The sequence below is a fragment of the Solea solea genome, chromosome 10 (genome assembly GCF_958295425.1).
Source record: "Solea solea chromosome 10, fSolSol10.1, whole genome shotgun sequence".
NCBI classification, from domain to species: Eukaryota; Metazoa; Chordata; class Actinopteri; order Pleuronectiformes; family Soleidae; genus Solea; species Solea solea.
The window spans coordinates 10617234-10626638 of NC_081143.1; the positions used below are offsets into that span (position 1 = coordinate 10617234).

General features: G+C 36.4%; 1 protein-coding gene across 3 annotated transcripts; it reads right to left on the reverse strand.

The window, feature by feature from the left end:
- Positions 1 to 1856: 1856 nt before the first annotated feature.
- Positions 1857 to 8643, reverse strand: LOC131467592 (cytochrome c1-like). Of its 3 annotated transcripts, none has more exons than XM_058641588.1 (4): positions 8489 to 8643; positions 5569 to 5666; positions 4665 to 4737; positions 1857 to 3153 (listed from the first exon to the last, which is right to left on the reverse strand). In XM_058641588.1, exons 1-4 carry the CDS (start codon positions 8559 to 8561, stop codon positions 2636 to 2638), a joined length of 762 nt encoding a protein of 253 aa, XP_058497571.1. In that variant the 5' UTR covers positions 8562 to 8643; the 3' UTR covers positions 1857 to 2635. The 3 variants fall into 3 exon arrangements, with proteins under 3 accessions (XP_058497571.1, XP_058497570.1, XP_058497569.1); XM_058641587.1 differs by having other exon boundaries at positions 5569 to 5669; positions 8489 to 8636; XM_058641586.1 differs by having other exon boundaries at positions 8480 to 8636.
- Between the last annotated feature and the right edge of the window lie 762 nt (positions 8644 to 9405).

Below are 9405 nucleotides of genomic sequence, written 5' to 3' on the forward strand. Positions count from 1 at the left end.
TTAATTAGTTCAGTCAATTGCTGTTAAGATGTTACTGATGAACTGAATATCACAACAACTGGAGCAAAGGAAAAACAGTTATATAGAGAATGTACTGGGTAAAAATAATTTTATATAATTTTAACCCTGATCTATTTATCAATCTTTGGCTTTAGAGGGTAAAATATAAACAATCATAACAGAAAGAGAAGATACAAAATACATTAGCCTTCAAAAGTAAAGGTCAATGTAGTGTAATATCAAGTTTTCTCCAAGTACACAATCACTTAAAGGTTAACAGAGTAAAAGTATAAGTTCTATAATGTTCTGTACTGTAAACTGAGGTTGGATACATCGGGATTGCATGTAAAAAAAAAAGCAGAGGTATCCTACAAATAAAACATAAAAAAGGAAAAAAAATGTTATTAGTTTTTGCAAATGAGCTCCTCACTTACCACTACTCCACTGGCATCATCATATTTGTAATTTAAATAGTTACCTCGCATTTTAATTAAAATAAAAAAAATAAAAAAACCTTTACTCTGTAGTGTAAAATGTCCTTCATGTTTGTCCTGGATCTGTGTTCAGTCACATGACCAATCACACGACAGAAAACTGTAACACGACATTACTTTCCCTACTGCGACTGTAAGAGAATGTGATTTATCAGTAAGGTACAGAATAGTTAGGTAAGAGTAGCTGGATTTGTGTCACTAGTTTAGCTTTGTTTTATCCTGTGGTCCATGTTACACAGAAACACATTAATTTACAATGGATTCAGATTTTTGTCTGTCTGCCTCTCAGTTTGCAATGAAATAATGGAAAAGAAAACATTTCTACAGAGGAGGCTGTTTATATGTCTACAGTATAATTACTACATTGTTTACTGTTGGTATCTTGTTTTGATCAAGGCAATAAGCAAAAGCAAAAAAGGGCTGGGTATTACAGCTAGTGTCCTGAATCCATTCTATTACACTTCACAAAGTCCTAATCTTATTTGAAATTGATCAATTTCAAGATATTTTCATACCAATTTTTAAGCAATAATACAAATACAAATCTCTCTAACCTGTTGCATCAACTGTTACCCCCAAGTGGTTATATAATTCACTTTTTATGTAACATGACCACATAGTACGATGATAAAATACAATTGTGAGTCATAATTCAAAATTTAAAACCATAAAAACCTGTTCAAGTTCAAAATATACTGTGCAGCCTAAAAGTGCATAATACAGTTTGTAGAAATTATTATCAGCAGACGGTGATGTTAACGTTAACACCATAGACAGATGTCAAAGTAATACATACATCTGCAGACTCGGCTGTATAGAACCTATGGTCAAGTCTTATATATGCATATTTTAAAGGATTTTATGAATTAATGTTGGATCTTTTTAAAAAAAACAAAAAAAAAACAAAAAACTAAATTTAGGACAAAACCTCACAACTATGAAATATTTGTTTGGTTGATTATTTCATTGTGGTAACAATGCTTCTTGGCAACAAATCTTTCTGTATATCATTGAAAAGCCTGTTTATCCCCTTTAAATGGTGCCACATTTGTTAAATTAATAATTTGTTAAATTGCCAATATGTCTTGTTTCTTCAGATTTCAATCAGTGGATAGCAGAATAAGCTGTTTGGCATTGGCACAACCTGAGCTCTGCTGCTCAACCCACAAATGCATGTTCCTTACAAAATCCTTACATTTAAAAAGGGAAACCTAAACAGGCTTTCCACTGGTATGAGATTTATCACCTGCAGCATTGTTACCACAGAAATAATCCACCAAATCCTTATTTTTGTGCTAAATTTATACCCATAAACATTTAAACTTTGACTGTGTATTTAATGAACCACACAAGAGAGCCATATCCAACCATCAACAAGTAACTTTATTGAAACACAACTTACTTATCAATCAACATACATTTGTGTATCTTTCAGTGCTCGGAGAGAGGTGAATAGATAGTTTTTCTGTGATTATCCCTGAAAGATCAGTTTCACAATGAAAGACACCTGACAGAGCAAGGATGTCTGCGAAATACTTACATACTAAAAATGGCATTTTTATGGAAAAGGTGTGATAACTGAACAACTGAAAATATAAGGATTTGACTAAAAGTCAGATTGTGACAAAAACAATGAGGAAAATGATTCCGTTTTAACTTTTTTCTCAATGTGAGAGTGAAACACACCTGCAGCCCGAAACTAAACACTGAACAGACTTTAATTTAATCTGAATGAAACAACCACTATATATTATAATCATAATCTAAGACAACATTCAGGGTAAACACTGAATGCTGAGAATTAAAGTATTTGCCGAGCAGAGCACAATGACAGAACTGGACCATGTCCTGTTTTTAAGGCAACTTTAAATATTATTTCACAGAGAACATTAATTGTCCACTCTGTTCAATCCCTAAATACCAAATTTCCTCAGATAGAATATTTTAAACAGAATCCACTTTGATACCCTAATCCTAAATGTGTGTGGTTTAAGCTCAAAAAGGTTGAGGTGAGGTAAAAGGAAGAAAAGGCACCCGAAAATTGAACTGATAATTTTTTGCATGTACTCAGGTTTTTAAAAATAGTCCTTTTGTTTCTAGGAGCACAGCTGACCTAATCCCTTTATTCAGGCTCATGAGATTTATGCAGCCACTTCTGAAGCAGGAGCAACCTCAACCTCAGTTGAGGGAACAGGAGAGATTTCTTCCAGTGTAGCCGTACCAGTGATGTCTGCTGCTGTGTCCTCTACTGCTACTGCTGCATCCTCTGCATCCTCTGCTGGTGTCTCCACTAAGGCAATAACTTCTGCAGCGACAGATGCAGCTTCAGGCTCAGCCCCTTTCTCTGCAGGTGCTTCTTCTGCCACTGCTGGAGCCTCCACTATGGCTGTAACTTCTGCACCGACAGAAGCAGCTTCAGGCTCAGCCCCTTTCTCTGCAGGTGCTTCTTCTGCCACTGCTGGAGCCTCCACTATGGCAATAACTTCTGCACCGACAGAAGCAGCTTCCGGCTCAGCCTCTTTCTCTGCAGGTGCTTCTTCTGCGACTGTTGGAGCCTCCAAAACAACCACATCTGCAGCGTCCTCGGACACGGCTTCAGCGACAGGCTCAGCTGTTTCCTCTGCAGGAGGAGGAACAGACTCTGCAACAACTAAGGACACTGCAGATAAAGATGTAAAGAGAAAATGCTTCAGTGTAGCTTGACACTAAAAAGGAACAGAAAATCAGACACGGAAATAAAATACCAAAGTAAAGAGAGAACATCAAAATTCCAAACAGAATAGTCCAACAAAAATCACCTGTAATGCAGGAGTTTTGACATTAATATGCTGTATATTTTGAATATTATTAATATTTTTGAAACTTTATCACATACCTTCATATTTCTGTCTATTAGTTCTACTTATCATATTTCTATTTTCAGGCCCCTGTTGAAACTAAAAGGACGTTTTGCTTTTATGTTGCATTTGTAATTTAAACGTATTGTTTTATTTTAAATCCCTTACCATTTGCATTTGTCACTTAAACTCTGAAGCCTTTTCCTGATGTAACAAGAGTTTCCCCCAGTGAGGATCAAAAAAAGGCTTTTCTAATCTAACCTAATTTGATGTTGCGTTCACAAAACTATATTGACTCCGGCCCAGCTGGTCGCCATGGAGGAGGCACAGCAGGAATCTGCAGAACAAAAAAAACCCTGTTGCTTCACTGTTGACCTTCTAGCAAAGCTCAGAGGAAGAGATTCAAAGGTTGTGGATTCAAGTCCAATCAGAGTTGAAGTTTTGACCTCCTGTTTAACTAAAATTACCAACCATACACTAAAAAATTAACTCAATAAATAATAGGAGACAATAAGTTGGCATTAAAGGAATATGTGCAGTTTACACCGTTTTATCAACAATGTGTCAGTGACTTGGGTTTTTCTGAACAATGTGATCATTGAAATTATAATAGATTTCAACTCAATTTGTGAACATAAACAAAACTCCCAGGTTATAACCCCTGATCCGGAGGCAGTAGCTGCTTAAACTCATTGAAGCTGGTTTGCTGCTCTGGGCGCAGAGCCATGAACAACATGGGGAACAAAAGAGCTGAACACACAAATGATTCAGAGACAGAAATCAAAACAGACAGGCAAGATTAAACCTATTCAGAATAATTATTCTACCATGGTTGACATTTGGGTGGGTAAGCCAGAAATTGAGGTTTGGTGAGTGTACGGGAATGTTTTCCAGTAAAACCAAAGTTGAATAAACCACCAAAAATTAAATGGGACTGGTGTTATTTAATGCTGGGGATTATACATTTAATATTTATGCTTTAGAAAAGTTATAAAAACCTACAATTGAGTCTGGCTCTGCCACAGATTTCTCCATGATAAAAGGGTTTATCTTCTCCCTATAATGTCACAAGGTTTCGGCCCTTTATATGTATATGATTTAGTGCTGTACAAATAATTTATGTACAGCACTACAAAAATTATTTGTAGTGCTTGTGACTAAATGTGACTGAAGTTCAATTTAAAAATGAATGACATGTAATGGTGACATTGCAGAATGCAACAAAGTATTTTTTTTTATATGTAATGTTTTTTCCTCTTTCCTCGTCCTTTCTGTACACTTATAAAGAGACCACGTGCGGCGTCGCGTATGTGTGTGTGTGTGTGACACTGACCCTTTGTTGCCAAGTCCATGTCGGCCGGTGTGTTCTCATAACTTTTACTGTCACCACTCACTGTCTTGTAAGCCTAAAGAGAAGGAGGTCAGACATATGCGCTTGGAACATTCCGTCACACACTGAATGATAACACAAAATGGCAAACAAAGTTTCAAAGTTCACACATTGTAGATAAAAACCCATCAGCTCCAGACACCACTCTGTGTTTCTCTGTCAATCGGTTAGATCTCGTGTGACCCAGCGATATTGCTGCTCTGTACACGGGAAGTGATTTATTTTACTTCAAAGAAAGAGGAGGCAACAGGTGGAGGCAAAGGAGGCAACAAAAACAATGTAATATCATTTTTTTTTTTTTTTTTTTTTTTTAAAAAGAGACGGAGGGAAAAATGGGTTGCCGATTTGAATCCCCACCAGGTCAAAGGGCTGGGGTACCCCTGAGCAAGGTACCCAAACCCCAGTCCTGCTCCCCAGGGGCTATTCAGTGGCTGTCCCCTGCTCCTAATACTAGGAAGGTCGAGGATGGGTTCAATGCAGAGAAGGAATTTCCCTAGGGGATAAATAAAGTAAAAAAATACAAATACAATAAATAAAACAACAATCTGTGCAGTCTTAAAACAGATTATCTGGCAAGTGGTTGTCCTTGGGATCTTTTTCATTTTCTTTGGTGAGACAGATGTTAGAATTCTCATTTCCCAGGGATCACGTCGTCATTTGCTCTCTCTTGCTTAATGTTACTCGCTCATTGTTCTGCAAGGAATCTCACGTCAACGGCTGAGACAGACAGTGAACAGTGTCCATAACCCCACTAGTGATTATGACTTGACGTTTGTTCTAGTCTACGTACATCAAACAATGCAGGGCATGAAACAGAAGGTGGCATGTAAAAATGTTAGACACTCACATAGACGACTGCAGCAGTGAGTCCTCCTCCACACAGAAGAAAGTATGTCATGCTGGTGGAGCCACCTGGGATCCCAAAGGCCATGTGTCGCACTGAAACTGCTGGCGAAAAAAAATGCAATAAAGATCAAAATATATTGACATTTTTAAAACGCATCTCAATTTTGAACCACTTTGCTGATTGAACACAGCACATTTACGAGTTGGCAGAAGGATAAACAAGTGTCGTCATGTGTCCATCTCTAAATCCAGATATACAATAAAGATGTGGCCATTTGTAGTTGAGGCGGTGGAAATATTTAGCAGCCACCAAACTAAACATTAAATCATCCCTTAAATTAAAACCCCTGCAGGGAGTGAGATTGAAGCCTGTAAAAGTGGACATGCATGTCAGCAGTCTTGTATAAAGTGCCTAAAAGTGATACTAGAGTAAAAGTATCTTACCAGAAAATTACTTTGGTAGAAGTGAAGGTCACTTTTTTTTTTTTTTATATAATGAGTTACTTAAGTAAAAGTCTTAAAATATGACATTTAATGTACTTAAGTATGAAAAGTCATTTTCCCACTACGTGTCTTGAGCAAGACACTAACTCCATGTTGCAGAGTGTCAATGGGTGAAAACTGTAGTATAAAGCAGCCCATCAAGACTAGAAAAGCTCTATATAAATGCAGATCATTACCAACTCTTCTTCTTCTGATTTTATTTGGTAGTAACAAGTAACAAAGACAATTTATTTAGGAAATGTAGTGGAGTAGAAGTAGCTGGAAATATAAATAAAGTAAACCAATACTTGAGTATTTGTACTTGTAACATTACAACACTGCATGTCAGGCTAATGTAGCAGCAATGAAACATGTGGACACGTGTGTGTTGGGTGAACGTGAGATGTCAGCAGTCTTATACTTAGTGAGACAGACAGAGACAATTTGCTGCATGTCGCTGTTGCTCAGTGTACATGTATAGTGTGAGCTGGAGCTAACATTTGTCTTCTCTCATATAACCAACATCTTTGGCTGCTCAAAAAGTAATGAACGGATTTCAATAAAATGTCCTGGCAGTGAAGGTCACGGCCCGAGGAAGATATGACTGAAACAGAGAAACTGGGCAGTCACGTCCAGCCGTCGACCTGAATTAATTCCAGTTCAGCAGCATTATTCTGTCGAGCCAAACGTTTTCCCAACAGGAAATGAAAGCAGCAGTTTGCCCTCAGTCTAAATTCTACGTGCTCAAACAACAAAGTAAAGGATGATCTGTGAAGGAACGCATGAAAACAGAAAGCCTGAAGTGAGCCGAGTCAAATCTCTGCTCACACGCAAGCCTCCTCTCCAAATAAACATTACAAATACATTTCAAACTTAAACAGATTTTCGTCTTGATTCACACAAAGATATTTCCTATAGTAGGATGAAAAATATTTCACGCTGATAATACAGCTTTGCTTGCATGTAGTCCCAGTGATTTATTTTAAACTGCCACAAGGGGGTCTGCATCTCTCTAGTCATTCCAGGACCTCATGAATTAGAATTATCTTATTTATTAAGATTATTTTAAGATTTTTTATTAAATTGCATCTTGAGTAACATGTTTGTGTAACATTATACCACTTTATAATTTTGTTCTAGTAACCAACTGATGTTTTGTTTTATATAATTTTAGTAACAAGTTTTCCTAATCCTACTTTTTTGTCATTTTAAAAAAAACATTTTGTAATATGACATTTAGTAATGTTTTTTGTGATGATTATTGACTTTTTTGTAACCAAGTGATTTATTTTAAAAAAACTTAGATAAACACATTTTTCTAAAGTACAAAAAGAAAGCTCAGCTAGTTCACATTCTCAGAACCAGTTGATGCCTATACAGTAAAAGTATTTCATACTACTTTTGTATGAAGTACAAGTGGTACTGAGTCCAATGAAAGTGAAATCATAAACTACTAATGAAAAAAAATAAGGATTTTATTTTTCATGAAAAGTGGATGATTACCCTTATTTTGTTGCAACGAGTGAAATTTGACCTTTTTCCAAAAGTACTTCATATTCCTGTGTATGGTACGAGAGGTACTGAGTCTAATGAAAGTGAAATTGTAAACTAATACAAAATATGGATTTTATACTTCAAAAAAATGGATGACTACCCTATTTTTTGTTGCAAAAAGCAAACTTTGATCACTCCAAAAGTACATAGTAAAAGTATTTAATATATCTTTTGTATTAATTATGAGAGGTACAGAGTCCAATGAAAGTGAAATGATAACTTACTTATAAAAAATATAAGGATTTATACTTCATTAAAAACGGATCACAACACTTATTCCTGTTCATCAACAAGTGAACTTTGACCTTGGATTACTCAAAAAAGTATAGAGAAAAAGTACTTCATACTTTTATATATGAAGACAATAAATCCTGTAAAAGTTGTGACTTCTCGACATAAAAATGCATTAACATCAGAAATATAAGAAGTTAAAAGCCTGCCATTGAAAATCAAATAGTTTTGTGATCCTTTCTCTTGTAACCAGTGTCTAGAACTTCGTGTTCCCAAAGCTGGACACACCCCCTCCTCCTCGTGCAGCTCCAGTCTTCACAGTAGAAAACCCACAAACCCACTCTTCAATCCTCACTAAAAAACACATAAACATATTAAAAAGAATCATCACAATGTTAAGAGTTAAATACATTATGACTGAATTCAATTTTTCAACAGAGGGAAGACAAAAAGGGAGGGGAGGGTGAAAACTCACCTGCTTATTTCAATGGAAAATGTTCCATTTCATAGGTTTAAATAAAATTTACCTCTACTGCTATATTGTTAAACTGTTGACTCTACTGTTAAAGTGCAATTAAACAGTATTTAACAAAAGTTTCAAATTGACATTTAACCTTTAATGCTATTAAAACAATCATAATCACCTGACTCACCATCTCTACATGTTGGATTGAGAGACCTCCGTGTCAGCGGTGTGACTCTCTGCAGCAGCCGTCTGCAGAACATCTTTAACCGGTCAGTGTGAGACAGAACAACCGATGGAGAGACAGAGAGAAGTGTTTGTGTGAGTGCGCGAGGAGCACCAGCTTTTAAAGGTAAGGGGCTGAGAATGAGGAAGAGGAGGAGTCACAGTTCCTTCCCACGCTGCTGGACGTCCACTCAGACACTAGCGCGACGTCTACAGGCGATAAAACGCAATAGCAACATCGAACCAGGGTCACAGAGTTTCCAAAAAAATGTAAGTGGAAGTAAATATGTGTGGAAAATATGTGATATGTGAATGTGTGATTTGTATGTTGCTGAGGGTGAATTTAATTTTAAATTTAACATGTCCATAAAATGTCACCTGAGTGACGTAAAATGTTGGCCCATGTTTCGCTAATTTAATAAAAATGTTGACTTTAATCCCACATAGAGAAAATATTCACATTTAAGACATTAAAATCAGAACAGAATTTGTTTTTTGAAAAAATAATTAAATAAAAGCAATTGAATCTAATTAATCAATGAACAGATAATTGTTGCAGCCTGACCGGTCTGGAGACCACTTTTACGTGGTCTCAGTCTTGTCTTCGTCTTGATACCCTCTGGTCTTGGTATTATCTTGGTCTTGGGTTAGGCGTTTTTGACTACAAGTCAAGACCTTGTAGTCAAGTCACAGGAAGAGACTACTGACACAGAAATCAAGCCAAACAATGCCGAACTGTAGATCAGTTAAAAATACTTAACAATCCTAAAAACGTGGGTTTATCTCCAACAACTACCAGGGACATGTCTAAAATTTCAACATTTAACAGAGGAGTCTGGTGTATTTAGGGACAGCACTGCTGCATTTGATTCAGTGAATTTG

Bases quoted from the DNA above. Each gene is read 5' to 3' on its own strand.
- LOC131467592 (XM_058641586.1), bottom strand. From the start codon at position 8,561: ATGTTCTGCAGACGGCTGCTGCAGAGAGTCACACCGCTGACACGGAGG. The intron at 4,738-5,568 runs GTGAGTGTCTAA...CCTTCTCTTTAG, and splicing joins TCACTGCTGCAGTCGTCTAT to GCTTACAAGACAGTGAGTGG. The intron at 3,154-4,664 runs GTCAGTGTCACA...CTTTATCTGCAG, and splicing joins CATGGACTTGGCAACAAAGG to TGTCCTTAGTTGTTGCAGAG.